The sequence below is a fragment of the Delphinapterus leucas genome, chromosome 1, assembly GCF_059928025.1.
Source record: "Delphinapterus leucas isolate spDelLeu-1000000601 "Yukka" chromosome 1, BTC_Dleu_Yukka2, whole genome shotgun sequence".
NCBI classification, from domain to species: Eukaryota; Metazoa; Chordata; class Mammalia; order Artiodactyla; family Monodontidae; genus Delphinapterus; species Delphinapterus leucas.
Genome location: NC_143129.1, coordinates 181110305 through 181130149, shown reverse-complemented (window position 1 = coordinate 181130149; position 19845 = coordinate 181110305). Strand labels below are relative to the sequence as shown.

Genomic DNA, 19845 nt, shown 5'->3' with positions numbered 1-19845 from the left:
CTACTGTGTAGCAGAGGGAACTCTACTCAGTACTCTGTAATGACCCATATGGGAAAAGAATCTGAAAAAGAGTGGATATATGTATATGTATAACTGATTCACTTTGCTGTACACCTGAAACTAATACAATATTTTAAATCAACTATACTCCAATAAAAATTTAAAAATAAACCCCAAAAAACCAAAACAAGAAAATAACTGGGTTTCTGACCCTGTGGCCTGGAGGTATGCTGCCAAGATGCAGCAGTAGGTGGAGCAGTCAGTGTGGCTTCTTTGGAAGGTGCAGAGCCAGCTGGGAGTGTAAGGCATGGCAGCAGTGTTCAGAGGAAAATGTTTAGGGGTAAGTAGTGAGGGGCGGAGAGTTTGTCCTGTCTTCTGTTTTTGCTAGTGTTTTGACACAAATTACAACATTTAGTACCTTCTGATTATCTTAGACCAAGAGGTTTCTTTTTGATCACATTTATATAAATCAGCTTTTACTACATATAATTTACTACATGTAGTTTTTACTATGTATAATTATATAAATTAGCTTTTTACTACATACAACTTTTTTTGATAGCATTTATATAAATTAGCTAATTTTAGTCACAGGGAAGAACTGTTAACAAATTCATGAATTGGTCTATTTTTTATATTTCAAATGTCAAAGCTTATGTTTTTCAGTAAGGTATTTTGGCCTGAAAGTTCATGGTTAGCAATATCCATGAATAAATAAAAATATTTGGATTTCTACTTTTATTTGAATTGTATAACTTCTGTAATACTTTAAAGTATTAAGTCCTGTACATTTAGAAATCAGACCTTTCTTAAACCACTGATCATCAAAATCAAAGAGCAGACAACCCACCAAACCAGTAATTTGCCAATTTTTTTCTCCCACTTCAGACATTTGCCTGTGGTAATGTCTCAAATTGTTAAACATTTGGATCCACTTTTGTTTTAAACATTTTGCTTTAATATCAGAGACCATTACGTCATCCTGTGACCCTAGTGTGGCTTTCGGGAAGGCTTGAGCCCTAGCTGATAAAGCTGCCCTCTGTCAGCAGTTGCAGTTCAAGGTTATTTAATCGTCATTTGTTTTATTTTTACAGGAGGAGAGTAAACGGTGGACTGTGCGACTAGACATTTCTGCCCCTCAGGTGATATTTCCTGATGATTTCAAATTCAAGAATCCCGTGTTGGTTGTTGTGGATCTAGGCAGAATGCTCTTGACCAATACCCAAGGTACAGTGTGAGTGTGAAGTAATGAAGACATGTCGTGGTAGATTGACGTGTCTCTGTGCTAAACTAAGTAAAGCTTAAAAAAAGAGGTATTTAACATTTTGTAACTCCAGAGTTCACTTGTTACTTTTTTTTTTTTTTTTTTTTGGTGGCACGCGGGCCTCTCACTGTTGTGGCCTCTCCCGTTGCGGAGCACAGGCTCCGGACGCGCAGGCTCAGCGGCCATGGCTCACGGGCCCAGCCGCTCCGCGGCGTGTGGGATCTTCCCGAACCGGGGCACGAACCCGTGTCCCCTGCATCGGCAGGCGGACTCTCAACCACTGTGCGCCACCAGGGAAGCCCACTTGTTACTTTTTTAATAATACCTTTATTGAGATACATTTGAAAATGTAGAATTCAGTTGTTTTTTGTATGTTGGTAAAATTGTGCAACTCTCACTGTTATCTAATTCCAGAACATTTTCATCATTCCCAAGAAGACAGTCTAAACCCATAAGCAGTTATTCTCCATTACCAGCTCTCCGAGCCCTTGCTAACCACCAATCTTTCTATCCCTATGGATTTGCCTATTCTGAACAGTTCACGTGAACAGAGTCATATAACACGTGGTCTTTTATGCCTGACTTCTTTCACTTGTCGTAGTGTTTTCAAGGTTTATCCTGTTGTAGCCTGTACCAATACTTCATTCCTATTTGTGACTGAATAATGTTCCCTTGTATGAATATACTACATTTTATTTATCCATTTATCAGTTGGTGGACATTTGGGTTTCCACTTTTTGGCTATTGTGAGTAGTGCTGGTATGAACATTAATGTATAGGCTTTTGTGTAGACGTATATTTTCAGTCTTTTGGGTTTGTTTCAGTGTAGAATTGCTGGGTCATACAGCAGCTCTGTGTTTAACATTTTGAGGAACTGCCAGATTGTAAAATGGCTGCACCTTTTTACTGTCTCACCAGCATTGTACGAGAGTTCCAGTTTCTTTATATCCTTGTCAACGTTTGTTATTATCTGTCTTTTGGATTATAGCCATTTTTATGACTGTGTAGTAGTATCTCACTGTGGTTTTTAATTGTATTTCTTGTGTAAAGTTTTGTATTTTAATAAACATTATTTCTCAGTACATAATTTCTGGAATAGAGATTTAATCTATTTAGGGATATTAGGGACATACATAAAAAGACTCCTGGAAGGTAATTTCATTACTATTATTAGATCCAAAAAATAGTCATTGTTCACCTTGAGATGGGAGGGAGGAAAGAGAGGATTCATTGGATAAAAGAGATTGAGGAAGCTTATCAAACAATCTCAGCCTTATCCTATTTTACTGAAAGATCAGAAGAGGAGAAGAGGGTAGAGGATTTGAGCTGGAGTGGAAAAGTTTGGCCGTAAGGGGAATGTGAAAAGGGAATTGTATCTGAAGAAAAGGATCACACAACCACAGAAAGCACCTACTTGAATTTATAAAACACAAACATGGAATAGAGACATAGCAAACCCAGCGATGTGTTTTTGTTGTCTCGGCACTGCTTGGGTGCAGAAGAGAGGGGGGTTAAGAGTGTGAATTCTGGGGCTAGAACATGACATATCGAGCAGTTGCTGCTTGCCAAGCATTGATCTAGGCACTAGGGGTATTGTGTTGAGGAAGGTAGACGAGACCTCTTCTTTTAGAACATTCTAGTGGGGGGAGGGGACAAAATGTACACATAGATGAATACAGGAAAAAGTAAACAAATATGGAGAGTGACATAAGAGGGGTTGGTGATGGCAGCTCACGCAGTGCAGCTCAGATTGGGGGTGGGGGCAGTTTCGGGCAGCAGGTTGTTGGCTTCTGCACCCTGACATATGTTCTTACGTTAGCAGGTCTCCATCTTTTCTCATGTTCATACACTTTTACTCTTTGTGTTTTGATTTCCAAATCAGTAGATAAGTTTATGCTGAATAAATGATAAATACAGAATATAATGCTTGGAGTTTTCATCCATTTATTTTTTAAATTGGGGTGGTTGATTCTCTACTTTTCTTAATTCTTTCATTAAAGGGAAGAGGAAGGAAAGAGCAGACATATACTTTGAATCTTCTCTTTTTTCATCTGCAGATGACTCCAAGAGGAAGAGTGGGGATGGGTCAGCATCTGAAGAGAATCAGTTTAGTGATGACGAATATAAGACCCCTCTTGCCACACCTCCTAACACCCCACCTCCCGAGACAAACAGCAGTAATAGGGAGAAAACACCTCCATTTTCTGGAGTTGAATTCAGTGAAGAGCAGCTTCAAGCACATTTAATGAGCACGAAGATGTATGAGAGGTACTCGCTGTCCTTTCTGGACCTCCAGATCATGGTTGGACGAGTGAAGGACAACTGGAAGCATGTCCAGGATATTGATGTGGGACCGACCCATGTGGTCGAGAAATTCAACGTTCACCTACAGTTAGAACGCCGATTGATTTATACTTCAGATCCCAAGTACCCCGGAGCCGTGCTATCAGGCAACCTACCAGACCTAAAGATCCACATCAATGAAGATAAAATATCTGCTCTAAAGAATTGCTTTGCTCTCCTGACCACCCCAGAAATGAAGACTTTTGACACTCAGATTAAAGAGAAGATTTTTCCCCAAGGGGGACAGCGGGGAAGTTTGCAAGACTCGGTGATGAATTTAACCCAGAGCATCGTGGTGTTGGAGCAGCATACCCGGGAGGTTCTGGTGGAGTCACAACTCCTCCTGGCTGAATTTAAAGTGAACTGTATGCAGCTTGGTGTTGAGAGCAACGGCCGGTACATTTCTGTGCTCAAGGTATTTGGTACCAACGCTCACTTTGTGAAGAGGCCTTATGACGCTGAAGTCTCCCTCACTGTTCATGGTTTGCTGCTGGTGGACACCATGCAGACATATGGTGCTGATTTTGACCTTTTGATGGCCTCTCATAAGAATTTGAGCTTTGATATCCCAACAGGAAGCCTCCGGGATAGCAGAGCCCAGTCTCCTGTCTCTGGACCCAACGTGGCCCACCTCACTAATACTGCCACACTGAACGACCGATCAGCCACTGGTGTTTCTCTTGACAGAATTCTCACCAAAGAACAAGAGTCCCTCATAAAACTGGAGTATCAGTTTGTGAGTTCAGAGTGCCCATCGATGAATTTGGACAGCACTCTTCAGGTGGTTTCGTTACAGGTGAATAATTTGGATATCATCCTAAATCCAGAGACAATTGTGGAGCTGATTGGTTTTCTTCAAAAATCCTTTCCCAAGGAAAAAGATGATTTGAGTCCTCAACCTTTAATGACTGATTTTGAAAGAAGCTTTAGGGAACAAGGAACTTACCAATCTACATATGAACAAAACACCGAGGTTGCAGTGGAAATCCACAGACTTAACCTGCTGCTCCTTCGGACAGTGGGAATGGCAAATGGAGAGAAATATGGCAGAAAAATTGCAACGGCAAGTATAGGTGGCACCAAAGTTAACGTCTCCATGGGCAGCACATTTGACATGAACGGTTCTCTTGGCTGTTTGCAGCTTATGGATTTAACACAGGAGAATGTTAAGAACCAATATGTTGTCAGCATTGGGAATTCCATAGGCTATGAAAATATCATCAGTGATATTGGCTACTTTGAATCTGTATCTGTCAGAATGGAAGATGCAACCCTCACTGAAGCTCTGAGTTTCACCTTTGTTGAGAAATTTAAACAGGAATGTTTTCTCAATCTCAAGATGGCTTCCTTGCATTACAACCACTCTGCTAAATTTTTGAAGGAGTTGACATTGTCCATGGATGAGCTGGAAGAAAATTTTCGAAATATGCTGAAAAGCGCAGCCACCAAAGTCACCACAGTCCTAGCCACCAAGACGGCCGAGTACACTGAGATGGTATCACTCTTTGAAACTCCAAGGAAGGCCCGGGAATCCTTTATCTTAGAAGAAAATGAAACATATGGGTTTGGCCTAGGTGCATCTCATTCCGACACTGTAAAGCTAATCTTGAACATAAACATTGAATCACCAGTTGTTTCTATCCCTCGGAAGCCTGGGAGTCCTGAGTTGTTGGTAGGACACTTGGGACAGATATTCATCCAGAATTTTGTGGCAGGAGATGATGAATCCAGAAGTGACCGTCTGCAAGTGGAAATCAAAGACATTAAATTATATTCTTTGAATTGCACCCAGTTGGCAGGCAGAGAGGGCCCTGGGCCTGAAGTGAGCCGGGCGTTTTGCCCTCCTTCTGGGTCTGCCAGTGCCAATAGTCAAGAGGAAGCTCATTTCACCCGACATGATTTCTTTGAATCTTTGCATAGAGGTCAAGGTGAGGAGTGTGTATCTTTTGTCTCATTTTGTTTAAAGATTCCAAACCCAGCTCATGTAGATAGTACTTGGCTTAAAATAACTACAAAAACCTTTCTTTTAGAATTATCCCCAGTTAATATTTAAGAAATCAAAATAGAATTTTATTAGAATGCTTCATATTAGGTTGGTATGTTTGCAACTTTTTCCATTGATTACCATATTTGGCAAAATAAGATTTTTTTTTTTTAAGTGGACCTGTTGGGTGAGTGTTCATTCACAGGGATTCAGTGGGTGGATTCTGTTAGAGTATTATGTAATTTGGTCAAATGCATCTGATTTTTTTCATTCCTAAGCTGTAGATCTTTCCTAGTTAAATATCGTAGTCTAAGGCAGCTGGAGGGATTGACAGAAATAGAATATGAAACTTAGTCTCTGGATGTTATGTTCTCCTTTGAGTATCCTGTCATCTTCTGTAATGGTTTGGTCCAGGGTTCTAGGAATAAAATGCCAGTTTGTGTTCTCGATCTGATCTGCTAAAACCAAACAGTTCAATCTATTAATAGTCTTGGCATCCACAGGAATCAGGTAAGCCCTAGACGGCCTTATTCATTGGTGAAGAAATTAATGCCTTTGAGAACTTCTCCTATGGTTCTCAGCTGTGTTCACTGATTGATTTACATACTTACCAAAAGATTGCTTTCTCTGCTTGGGTTAGAAGTTGTTTACTTAGAACCTTATATTGTCTGTGATTCTGACTTAGGTCCAATAAGAGGGATCAATCTAAAGCTGGACATGGATGAGCAATTTGGTTTGGAAAATGCCAGCTTGGGAGGTTAAGAGAAGCTTAACATGGACCCTGGCCTGGGTTAATGTTCACTGCACCATATTTTGAAGCCACCAAGTGGAGCATGTCATGAAAATAACTGTTACTTTTTGTGTATAAATTTATCTTGTACCTCTGCTTGCTATGAGTTTTGGTCTTGGGATAATTACCAAAGTTTGTATTCAGTCATAGACCCCAGGTGCCAGGCTAACCTGCCCTCCTGGTCTAGGAGCAACTCCTGGGCTTTGTTCTATACACTCTCTACTTAATCAGCAGGAAGGCAGTAAATATGAATGTTTCCAGTCTGTCATTTCCTCTCTTTTATGCCAGCTTTTCACATCCTGAACAACACGACCATTCAGTTTAAACTGGAGAAGATCCCTGTAGAGAGAGAATCTGAATTGACTTTCTCCCTTAGTCCGGATGACCTGGGAACTTCTAGCATCATGAAGATCGAAGGAAAATTTGTCAATCCGGTGCAGGTAAACACGTTATTGATTTTTATGTCAGGACAGTTGAAATTATGTAATTATTTTACATTTATATTATATACGTATGTTATATTTATATTTTGTATATATAAAATGTTGGAAGGAAAATATATAAATTCAAAGAGATATTATTCATATTATTGTCAATAACTTCTTCCAATGAACCATGGAATCCTTTTATCATGTCCTTCTATCACTGGGGAATCAGTCTTGTTAGCCTTCTTCATGTGGAGAGGGGGGAATTATATACAGGAAGAGGGCAAATCCTTAATTCCATTGCCATTAAGAAACGAGGAAAATTATTGCTTAAAAAGTCAGTCTCTCTTTCCCAGAAGGTTATAATTCTTGTCACACTTCTGACACATTTGGCCCAGCCTGTAAAACAATGTGATTATCTGAGCTGTTGACAGATCCCTTCAAGGGAGAATTAGTCTTGCCCCTCATTGAAATGAAATGGTCCGGGGCTGTGTGTGTCTGTGTGTGTCTGTGTGTGTGTGTGTGTGTGTGTGTGTGTGTGTGTACACCTGTCATCCTTTTTCCTTCGAAAGTGTCATTTTTCCTGCTTTCACAGGCATGAGAGCAAAAAGCATAACATTATAAAACAGCAAGGACAGGCAGGATCTTAGGACAGTGGACCCTGGCCTTGGGCAGTATTTGGTTACTAGTCTGTCTGGCAGTTGCTCTGGAGTAACCCAGGAGTGCTGTTAACAGAACATACATACTTTTTGACATCAGTGGTTCCTAGATATGGGTCTCTGGGTGAGAGAACTTTCCCCAAAGCTTTTCCTTTTTGGCTTCTAGGGTTTTTCCTTTTTCTCTTTTAAACTTTTGCCTCATCAGTGGTGGTTACTTAGGATGAATATTTCAGCTTAAATATAGCACATAATGTGAATTCTATTGGATTATATTGACTTATTATCTTATGGTTACCATCGACTTACTGTTGTTTTTTTTTTTTGCGGTGCGCGGGCCTCTCACTGTTGTGGCCTCTCCCGTTGTGGAGCACACGCTCCGGATGCGCAGGCCCAGCGGCAATGGCTTACGGGCCCAGCCGCTCCGCGGCATGTGGGATCTTCCCGGACCGGGGCACGAACCCATGTCCCCTGCATCGGCAGGCGGACTCTCAACCACTGCGCCACCAGGGAAGCCCCTTACTGTTGTTTCTGATGAAAATCTTAAAAAATTATTTTAAATAATTCTTTAAAATAATTTAGTAATTTAAATAATGAAAAAATATTTTATTATGAAAGATTTTAAAAATAGACAAAAGTAGAATTGTCTAATAAACCTCATATACCCATCACTCAGATTCAGCAGTTACCAAGATTTTGCCACATGTGTCTCGTCCATTCTTATTTTCCTTTGGGGAAATATTTTAAGGCAAATCCCAGACCTCATGCCATTTTTAACCCTATATATTTGGAATGTATCACTACAAACTATGTGCATTTAAAAAAATAACTATAATGGTATTATCATGCCTTACAAAATTAATGAAGATTCCTTGGTGTCATCTGAATTTTAATCCATTTTCAGATTTCAGAGACATTTTTGATGGTTTCAAAAACGTCTTTTCACTTTTGGTTTGTTTGAATCAGGATCCAGACAAGGTCTGTACATTGCATTTGGATGGTACAACTTGTGGGTCTCTATTCATTTAGTTTCCCTCTCATTTTCTTCCCCCCATGACATTATTTTGTTGGGAAAACTAGGTCAGTTGTCCTGCGCAATGTCCCACAGTCCGGATTTGGCCGTTAGTTTGTGGTGTCACTGAACTTGTCCCCCCCATTTTCTGTAAATTGTAAGTTAACTCTGCAGGTTTAACTGGATTCAGGATTTTTTTTTTTTGGCCAGAACACTTCAAAGGTGGTGCAGTGTACTTCATGTTATATTATATCAGGAGGCACATAATGTCTGATTGACATTAGTGATGCCAAAATTGTTGATTGTGTTCAGGTGGCAGGAAGCTGATCCCTCCATCGTAAAATTCCCTGTCAGTCACTCGTGTAAGGTCTTATTCACTGATAACTGTGGTGGGATACGTTATTTATTTAGGGGTTACAAAATTATCACCTTCTAATTCTGTTTTTTCTGTATCTGTTTGGAATGCCTCTGTTAAAAAATTATCCTTAAGTAAATAAAAAACTTCCCTGAGAACAGTTTTATTAAGAAATTGTAATTAAAAACAAAGTAAGGGAGTAACAAGTAATCATGGATCTGCATCATTATCATTACTATCATTAAAAAGTACTGTTTGATCAGCTGTACTAAACTTAGGTTGTTATACTAATTGGTGATGATCAGTGAGTTTTAGAACCATGAGTCTTGTTTCTCAATCCTAAGGTATAACCACATTAGACTTTTGGCAGTATTCCCTTCAATTTTTGAGGTTGTTTTTTGGGGTTAGAAAGAGTGTTTTGCTGATTCAGGCCTACAGTTAATAGCACTTATTGAACATTTATTGTGTGTAGATTATTCTGTGAGGTACTTGGGGAGGGCCTTGTGAATAGATATGGGTCACAGAGAGGTAAGGACAGGAAAGAAACAAAAGAGATAGTCCTTGCTGTCACCTAAGTTAGAACTTCTCGGGGAAAGCCATAAAACATGAGTGGGCAGTGCATGTGGGCGCAGTTGATGACAGTAGCAGAATAACTGAATTTTTCTCTTCGAATACAGGTGGTGTTAGCAAAGCATGTATATGAGCAGGTTTTACAAACTCTGGACAATCTCGTGTACAGTGAAGACCTGAATAAGCTTCCAGTCAGTGCCACCTCCTCACCTTGCCCTAACTCTCCTCTGCCTTCCCTCGGTGCCTGTGGAGAACCTTCCGTTGAAAGGAAGGAGAACGGATTGTTCAGCCACTGCAGCCTTTCTAACTCTTCTCAAAAGTCCTTGTCTTTTAAGGAAGTCAGATCTTTTACCCAGATTCAAGCCAACTTCTGTATATCAGAGCTTCAAGTTCAGCTAAGTGGAGATCTGACTTTGGGGGCGCAAGGTCTTGTGAGCTTAAAATTTCAGGATTTTGAGGTGGAATTCAGTAAAGACCATCCTCAGACTTTATCCATTCAGATTGCCCTGCGCTCTCTGCTGATGGAAGACTTATTGGAGAAAAATCCAGATTCCAAATATAAGAACCTGATGGTGTCTCGGGGAGCCCCTAAGCCATCTAGTTTAGCACAAAAAGAGTATCTCTCTCAGTCTTGCCCTTCTGTGTCCAACGTGGAGTATCCGGATATGCCTCGGTCTCTCCCTTCCCACATGGAAGAAGCTCCTAATGTCTTTCAGCTGTATCAGAGACCCATTTCAGCCTCCCGGAAGAAGCAAAAGGAAGTCCAGGACAAGGACTGTCCCTTGACCCCACCTCCTTCTCCAACAGTAGAGGAGCCCAAGATACTTGCTGGAAGGAGTAAATTTGATGATTCCTTGGTCCATATCAATATATTCTTGGTGGATAAGAAGCATCCAGAATTCTCTTCCAGTTATAATCGAGTTAACCGGAGCATTGATGTTGATTTTAACTGCTTGGATGTGCTGATCACACTGCAGACCTGGGTCATGATACTAGATTTTTTTGGAATTGGCTCCACTGCAGACAACCATGCAGTGAAGGTGCCGCCTGAGGACATTCTACAAAACGTGAAGTCAGAGCCAAGCGCTTTAATAGAGTCTGAACTTCAGGATCCAGTTAACACCAAACTGGATCTCAAGGTATCAGTCCTCTTTGGCTCCCGTAAGTTCTAAGAATGAATGTGGGCTTTTTTACTTAAATGCTGTCATTGTACATTTACTCTAGAAAATTCTTCTTATTGGCAGGGGAGCTATATGGTTTTCTGGATGTCTATTACAAAAGGGTAGACATTCGTATTTTAGAAAAGGTTTTACCATTAATCCCATCTGGAGGCAGGGGAAATAAAGGGTTTCAGTAACTTCTTGTCTTTCCTTTGGGCTGTATAGTTCATTGGAATTACTTAGCTTCTCTAAGCCTCTGTTTCCTCATCTTCCATCATCTCACTATGATAACTAAATGAGGGAATTATGTAAAGCACCTGGCAACATGTCCAGTACATAGTAGTTACTTTAAAATGTGCCTATTGTCATCATCTCCCTCTCACTCAGAACATTACTGGCTTTTATTGAGAGCAACAGTACAGGTGTTAAAAATGAAGTCTCGAATGTCAGATTTGCCTAGATTTGAATCCTGGCATTTTTGTTGTAACCATACAGCTGTGTGGCTGGGGACAAATTATTTAGCCTCTTTCTCCTTCAAGTTTTTCATCAATAAACGTAGGGTGTTTAATGGTGCCTATGTCATTGGGTTGTGAGGATTCAATGAGATGATGTAGGTAAGGCCCTCCTCATGTGTGTGGCAGAAATGACCATTCAGTGAATGGTACTTCCCCCCACCTTTTCCTCCCATGCAGTTGTCTTGTAGAAACTGGGTTAGTGTCCCCTAGAGTGTCCCACACTCTGGATTTGTCTCTTTGTGTCCTTATGGTACCATTTGACTTCTTTTATCCTCTTATTTTAGAAATGGAAGTTAGCTCTAGAGACTTGATCAGGTTCAGGTTCGACTTTTTGGTAAACACCCTTCAGAGGTGGTGCTGAGTGCTTCCTATTGAGTTACACCAGGAGGTCTACAACATCCGGTTGTCCCACTTCTGGTGACTCTAAGATCCATGCTAAGAGTGGGCTCAGGTGGTGATAGCTGGATTCCTCTAAGCAGAGCATTTTTAGGCCCATTACGTACATTATTTTGGTGATTAAGTGGCTAGAGGTGTTTTTACTTCCCCCTTCATGAAGGTCTCATTCCCTCGAGCTCCTTCTGTTGTCCATGTCCAAAAACTACTGCAAGGGGACCCTCTGTGGTGCTGGAGTGGCCCCGCAGGGTCATTGCTCCATCTGTAATAATTCTCTCCTTTTTTCTCTGCCTTCCCCTACACATGATTTTTCTCCTTCCTTTCCTTCTATTATTTTCTTTCTTTTTCCATTTTTTCCCATTCATCAGACATGTACCGATCACCTACTTTGTGGTAGGCATGAAAGATAAAGGCGTGAGTATCGCTGGCCTCTGCCACTCGGGAGCAGAGTGTGTGAATGGGGGTTTGATCTGTTCTCCGTCCCCTCTTCTCTCCTTCCTTCTCTTCAATCAGGGCCTCACCCCAGTGATAACACTCAGAGGTACCTGCCTCAATAAATCATAGACACAGAGTCCTTTTTGTGGTTAAAATGACAGTATTACAATACAGTATTTCTTTGTTTCAGAGAATGCTGTTCCCAAGACAGAGGATTTTGGTTTTCTTCTATTTATAGTTGTCTCTGGGAAAGAAAATCTTGGATTGTAGTTCCTAAGTGAAGTCCCAGTTGGTCACCACGGGCTTCTATTAAATACTTGTCCAAAGATGTTAAACATTAAGTGTATTTATCATTTTGCTTTGACAGATTTCTTAGGGTGAACTTTACTTAATCTGTGTGAGTGATTACAAAATAGTGTGATGTTAGAGATGAATGCAAAAAGGGGAAAAATTGTTTTGTAATGTAAAACATTTCACTAACAAAGAATAGACGAGGCCAAAAAAACCCACAAAACCCTGAAAACCAAAAATACCAAGAAATAACAGAGTTCCTTTCCTATCAGCTCTCTCCTCTTATTATGGTTTGGCTGACTAAGAAAAGCTGAAATGAAGATGGCATCAGTAAAATAAAAGCTTTATCTTCAGATTTCCCGAGACTTGCAGCATCTTTCTCGATGCTGTTTGCCTGAAAGTTACCTTTTTTCCCCTCAGTAATATTTGCCTTGCTTTACCTTCTGTGTTCTTAGGTTCATTCGCTCTCTCTCGTGCTGAATAAGACCACCAGTGAGCTTGCTAAAGCAAATGTGTCCAAATTAGTGGCACACCTGGAAATGATCGGTAAGTGGGGAAAATCAGACTTGCAAAATCTGGGAAGAGTTTGAACATCCTGTTTACAAATCTAACTGTCCTTACTGGCTAAGGTGTGGCTCAGTGGCTTGGTTGTGGTTACTAGCCTGGCCATGATTTGTGGTGGTGGTGCCCCAATACTGGTCTGTGGATCAGAATCATCTGGGTAGCTCGTTAGAAATGCACACGTCGGCACAACTCCTTCCCCATCCCAGGAATCTGATTCTTTAGGTTGGGATGGGGTCCTGACACCTATCTGTGTTTTAAACAGACTATCTGGGTGACTATGTAATTTCTTTGTCTAAAATTAGGACATTTTGGGGAGTGAAAGGGGGCATTATTCATAATTACAGCTGGGAAACAGGCATATAACAGGGCCGTCTCTGGGAAACCAGGGCACGTGTTCAGTCTGTTGCCATGCATAGGGGGAGCCACCGATAGGGGGTGGTTTAGGCAGGGGGATATTGTAGCAAAGCTAGCATTCTTTCTAATGGGACTCCATAGGTTGAAATTCCTAGTAGCACACAAGAGAGGAGCTATATCAAGTTCTAAATCAGAGGGATTTACAGTGTGCATAAAATACCGCTCCTAAAAAAAAAAAAATAAAAAAAATAAAAAAAATAAAAAAAAATACCGCTCCTTTTTTAAGCAACTGGTAATGAAATAAGATTACAAAGCTCCAATGTTGATTCTGTAGTAAAATAAGAATGTCTTTTGGGGACGGGATGAACTAAAATTGAGATTTCATGCCTGGTATAAATTAATTATAAAAGGTTCCTAGAAGAGATGGGTCTTTAGAATTGGGAGAAGCTTGTGTATTTTTGTTAGAGGACATTAGGGGTCAAAAATAAGTATGTGTCTTCAGTTCACTGGGCGCAGAACTAGCCCGACAAATATATACACCTCAGTCATTGTTCTGTAATGCTAATTATGATGATAAAGTTTGTTTCACAGAAGCAGCAGTGCAGAATATTCCTTTTCAATATCCACACCATGTTAAGAATGATTCATATAGGTTTGCGCCTCAGGTGCACATTTCAACATTTCTTCTTTCTTCTACCCACCTTCCAGGGGCTTTACTTGTGTAATGTCAGAGTAGTTTCAAATCTGTGTCTCCAGTGTCTGTCTCATTAATTTTGCCGTTTAATTAAATCACACTAAAACCCATTTTTTAATGCTCGGGTAACATATCTCTGACACTTCCTCCTTTATTCTTTTTTTTTTTTTTTTTGCGGTACGCGGGCCTCTCACTGTTGTGGCCTCTCCCGTTGCGGAGCACAGGCTCCGGACGCGCAGGCTCAGCGGCCATGGCTCACGGGCCCAGCCGCTCCACAGCATGTGGGATCTTCCCGGACCGGGGCACGAACCGTGTCCCCTGCATCGGCAGGTGGACTCTCAACCACTGCGCCACCAGGGAAGCTCCTCCTTTATTCTTTTGTCCATAGTACAAAATAGACCTTATGATATTTCACTACTTCTAATTAGTGGTCTGATCTCAGAAGAGATCACATTTTTATCTGTATTTGTAAATGTTTTATCCTTTAAATCGTGTATGCATTTAATTTTTTCCCCCTTGTAAGTGTTAAAGTGTGATGCTGCAGTATTATTTCAGTCCCTTTGGACTTCTCCATTGAGACTATTTGCAATAGTGCATAAAATATTTTTCTGGGTGTATAGGAATATGAAAATTTTCTTTTGAATTTTGTTTTATTAAATGGTGTAAAGTCTGAAGCATGTGTGTATCAATTTTTGTTTCAGGCAAATTTAAGGTGTGTGACAGAAAAAAGATACATAAGAATGTGTTCTAATTTTTAACATTCCTAGAAGGAGACCTGGCCTTACAGGGAAGCATTGGGAGCCTGTCTCTGAGTGACCTTACATCCCATGGAGAGTTCTATAGAGAACGGTTCACTACAAGTGGGGAAGAAGCACTCATCTTCCAGACTTTCAAGTAAAAATACCGATTTTTTCTCACTTAACATTTTGTCATAATTGCTTGTTGTTTCAAATTCTTGTCAGCTAAACAATGAAGAAAAGTTTTAAAAAATCGTAACATCTTACGTAAAATTGATCTAGTTATGGGGAATCTTGATTTATATATGTCCAATGCAATGGATCTGCATTGAAGTGGGCGACTCAGGCTTAATAAATAAATGGGGTATGATTGAAATAATTGTGATTATTATTAGTCTGGTTTCACACCAACTTGTTTTGTGACTTTGAGCAAGTCACTTAATCTCCATGCATCAGTTTTTCTATCGAAATATTGAGGGGACTATGTTAGATCAATTTCCATCTAGCTCTGAATGTTCTGGAATGATTTCAGCCTGAGAAAGTTGTTGAAGATACGGGTTTTAAATTACATTACGCATTTTTCCCAGTACAAACATAATCTATATTCAATTTTAGAACTTAGAAGGCATTTTTAGCCTATGTAGTTATTAAAGAATGGTTTTCTCAGAAAGCAGAAAGTTTAAAAGGCTGGGTTTTCAACCTCTCAGGGAACTGTTAGAAAATATAGGTATCCAGCTCTGCTCCCAGATATTCTGGTCTGAGGTAGTATTCTTTTTTTTTTTTAAACTTGCCGAAGTGATTTTTAAAAATTTTTTGGCCGTGCCGCACAGCATGTGGGATCTTAATTCCCTGACCAGGGATCAAACCCGCGCCCCCTGCATTGGAAGCACGGAGTCTTAACCACTGGACCACCAGGGAAGTCCTGCCAGAGTGATTTTAATGTTCAACCAGAGTTGAGAAAAATGGTCCCTAAAGATGTCTGAGAACTTTTTCTTTCCTTTCCAGAGGAAGTATATCATACTGTTCTGAGAATTTAGATTGATTTGTTTGCACTGTTACCTACCACAGTGGCATGGTTCTCTAATAAATGAGATAATTAATGTCAAGCTCTTAACTCTCTGCCTGACACAAAATAGGTGCTCACCTAATACGAGTTCTTTTCCCCAGTGACTGTGTCCTGTATAATAATTTATTATTATGGCATCATGTTCCATTAAATTTAAAACCATTTGTAAAAGTTTTCTAATTTATCTGTGAATGTAGATGCTAAAACTCTTTAGCTTGCGTTTCACTGAAGTAAAAAGAAGACTTCTTTCAGCTTCCAGAAGACAGATTGCCCCAGAAACTTTGGTTCTGTTGCCTAGTTTTCTTTACCAATTGTTTTGTGGTCTCATTTTTATTACCTTTCAAGCCCATATTGTCACAGTCTTTGCTAGAAGAGTGAGCAGGAATAGTCATTTTTCCTTAAAGGCAGGGAAAAAGAGCCTCAGGGGAAAGGTCTGAACCACAGGTGGCTTCTGAGTGAGTTCTGGAGTCATGAGTGGGTTCAGCACCCAGAGCAGTGCCCCTGTTTATAGCCCTGGCCATCACGCCAGACTTTTATTTAACATCCTCAACACATGGCGGGAGCTTAGAAAGGAAGTAATTATTGGAGTTTGCTTTCTAAAACTTGATTGGTGGATTTCCATTTTAATAAAGCTGTTTTCTAGGGAAACCCGTAAGTCAACCCAAGTTTTCTTCAAATACTAATTTGCATCTTACTGCTGTCTGAGTCACATTTTTGCCCTTCCTCCTAGATATGGCCGGCCCGACCCGCTGCTCCGGAGGGAGTGCGACATTCGAGTGAGCCTCCAGATGGCCTCCGTGCAGTATGTGCATACCCAGCGCTTCCAGGCGGAGGTGGTGGCCTTCATCCAGCACTTCACTCAGCTGCAGGACGTGTTAGGGCGCCAGCGAGCTGCTATTGAGGGGCAGACGGTAGGTAGTGTCATTGATCCAAGATGCTTTTCCAGTTTGACTGATCAGTAGAACTTTTAAATCTCTAGCGGTAAATCTGGAAACTTTCACTGAAAAAGGTGAAGGTAATTAGGTAATCTTAAGCTTACTACTGTCCTCCAGGTAGCTGAGTATCTACAGAAATCTTACTGTAATCGGAGAGCTTATGTTCCTTACTCATCAAAGGAAAGCTAAACTTTCCTTTGAAGTTTAGCTTTAGCTTGCTCTAAAAAAGATAAAGTTTATGGATAACACTAAAGACTTCAGGTCCCTTTTAGAACTTCAATGGGGTTACTTCTCCTGGAAAGTGGTCCCAAAGAACATATCTATTCTATTATAGAAAGAGGATTTTTTTCAGATATAGTTCTCCAACTCCTTAGTTCATGGCTCCCTTTAATGTCTTTTTTCCGTGATACATCCTAGGCCAAAAAAAACACCTAATGGTCTTTCCATTTCCTAAGTAATGAAGTTTAAACAGCTTAATAAGTATATATGTCCAACAGCTTAGTAGCTGTTAGAAAAAAAACACGTAAGTGAAAAATGAGATTTTTGTTTCATTTTTAAGTAACCGTAATTCCTTCCTCGTAGGATGTATGTGCCTCTTGGGCACTGAACAGTTTCTCACACTTGGAATCAGGTTGAACATCACAGCCCCACTTCCTTTTCCATATTTATTTCCTCATGGTACTTGCTTTTTATAGCAGCAACTACTTAAGACCCAGCTTTGCAAAGATGTGACATCATTGAAAGGAACGTAGCATGATCTAACGTTGAGTGTACACCATCTCAAGTTAGTAGTTTGTGCAGGGTCTAACAGATGATGTGTTTCCCTCAGAGACTTAAAATGTCCTGGCAGTGCACCTGTGAGTGGGAGGCAGCCTCCTGTGGTGTCTTGGCACACAGTTTGGGAACCACAGAAAACAATTACAATGTAGTTCTTTGTAAAACTTGTTATTTATTTATTTTTAAGCTTTATTAGGTAAAAGATTAAAATTTAAGTCTTTATAATGGCAACACTTAAAAATTTTATGTTTTAGTTTAAATTAAAAAATTTTGAATATGTTGTATATTGTTTTAGTACAGAGTCAAAGTAAAAAAGGAGAAAAGTCTCTTTCTCAATTTCTTTTCCTCAGCCACCCAATTTCTGTCCTTGGCAACAACCAATGTTACTGGTTTCCTGTGTATGTTATAGAGAAGGTATTCGTTTTTAAATATAAAAGTACAATCAAATTATAGGGAATCTGGAAAAGATATCTTATCAGTTTTCTAGCACCATAGGTATGTTTTATGTTCTTTTTTCCCTATACATGTTTCCATGGTTATAATTACAGAGTATGTAACCTTTTTTTCTCTCTTTAGAAACTTAAAAAAAACAATTTAGTATTTGATACATATAAAGAATACCTGTAGCATGCTTATAAATTACAAAGTGTGATAATAGAAGGAACATCTATGAACCCACCACCAAAATAAAAATTAAAACATTACTAAGACTGTTGCATGTGGTCCTTCCCTATCTCATTCTGTTAATGCCTCAGGTAACCCCTCTCCTGATTTTTGGGTCGACTAGTCCCTTTAAAATTAAAAGAAAACTTTGTATACAGTATCTTTTGTTTTGCTTGTTTGACCTTTATAAAAAGGGCATTAAATTTGCTTGTGTCGGGCTTCCCTGGTGGCGCAGTGGTTGGGAGTCCGCCTGCTGATGCAGGGGACGCGGGTTTGTGCCCTGGTCCGGGAGGATCCCATGTGCCGCGGAGCGGTTGGGTCTGTGAGCCATGGCCGCTGGGCCTGCGTGTCCGGAGCCTGTGCTCCGCAGCGGGAGGGGCCGCAGCAGTGAGAGGCCCGCGTACCGCAAAAAAAATAAAAAATAAAAAAATTTGCTTGTGTCCATTTGCTAATTGTCTCCCAGCACTAATCCCCGCATCCTGGTAGCCACTGGCCAACTTGCTATTACAACAGAATACAGCCATGTTCATTCGCTTCCTTATTGTCTGTGGATGCTTCTTTCTTTTTTTTTTTTTTTTTTTTTTTTGCGATACATGGGCCTCTCACTGTTGTGGCCTTTCCCGTTGCGGAGCACAGGCTCCGGAGGCACAGGCTCAGCGGCCATGGCTCACGGGCCCAGCCGCTCCATGGCATGTGGGATCTCCCAGGACTGGGGCACGAACCCACGTCCCCTGCATCGGCAGGTGGACTCTCAACCACTGCGCCACCAGGGAAGCCCTATGGATGCTTTTATAGTTTTCTTGATTTGCTCCAATATCTTATGGATTTTGTATCTATGCTCCTGAGGGATATTAGTTCGTTGTTTTCTTTTCTTAAAAAGGAAAGAATGCCTGTTTTCTGGTTTTGGTAACTGGTCAGTGCTGTCCTTGTAGTATGAATTGGGAAGTGTTCCCTATTCTATTTTCAGAATAGTTTGTGTAGAATTGACATTATTTCTTCCTTTATGTATTCTGGATATAAGACTTTTGATATATGTATTACAGATATTTTCTCCTAGTCTATAGGTTTTTTTTCCCTTAAAAAAATTTTTTTTTTATTTTTGGCTGAGCTGGGTCTTAGTTGTAGCATGCAGGATCTTCGTTGTGACATGCAGGATCTTTGTTTTAGTTGCAGCATGCGGACTCCTTAGTTGCAGCATGCGAACTCTTAATTGCGGCATGCATGCGGGATCTAGTTCCCCGGCCAGGGGTCCAACCCAGGCCCTGTGCATTGGGAGCATGGAGCCTTACCCACTGGACCTTTTCCCATTTTCTTAATACTATTTTTTGAAAAGCAGGAGTCTTTCTTTTTTTTTTTTTTAATTTCTCTTTTTAAATTTATTTATTTTTTGACTGCGTTGGGTCTTTGTTGCTGTGCACGGGCTTTCTCTAGCTGCGGCGAATGGGGGCTACTCTTTGTTGCGGTGCACGGGCTTCTCATTGCAGTGGCTTCTCTTGTTGCAGAGCATGGGCTCTAGGCACACGGACTTCAGTAGTTGTGGCTCGTGGGCTCTAGAGCACAGGCTCAGTAGTTGTGGTGCACGGGCTTAGTTGCTCCGTGGCATGTGGGATCTTCCCGGAGCAGGGCTCGAACCCGTGTTCCCTTCATTGGCAGGCGGATTCTTAACCACTGAACCACCAGGGAAGTCCCAGAAGTCTTTCATTTTGATGAAGTCCAATTTTTTTCTTTTAGGTTAGTGCTGTGTGTTTTGTGAAAGGAATCTGCTTACCACTAGGTGGCAAAAAATTTCTCCTATTTCCTCTTTTAGAAGTGTTATAATTTTAGACCTCTTCCATTTTGAGTTAATTTTTGTGTATTTTGTG

General features: G+C 40.5%; 1 protein-coding gene across 5 annotated transcripts in view; it reads left to right on the top strand.

Moving 5' to 3' along the window:
* VPS13D (vacuolar protein sorting 13 homolog D) overlaps nt 1-19845 on the top strand; it is a 245792-nt gene that overhangs the window by 31496 nt on the left and 194451 nt on the right. For all 5 annotated transcript variants that reach the window (XM_022598274.2, XM_022598273.3, XM_089901016.1 and 2 more), the window contains 7 exons: nt 1095-1227; nt 3322-5535; nt 6670-6821; nt 9507-10538; nt 12649-12739; nt 14573-14699; nt 16339-16519. In XM_022598274.2, the coding sequence (XP_022453982.2) occupies nt 1095-1227; nt 3322-5535; nt 6670-6821; nt 9507-10538; nt 12649-12739; nt 14573-14699; nt 16339-16519 (3930 nt within the window). The remainder of the gene's footprint in view (nt 1-1094; nt 1228-3321; nt 5536-6669; nt 6822-9506; nt 10539-12648; nt 12740-14572; nt 14700-16338; nt 16520-19845) is intronic.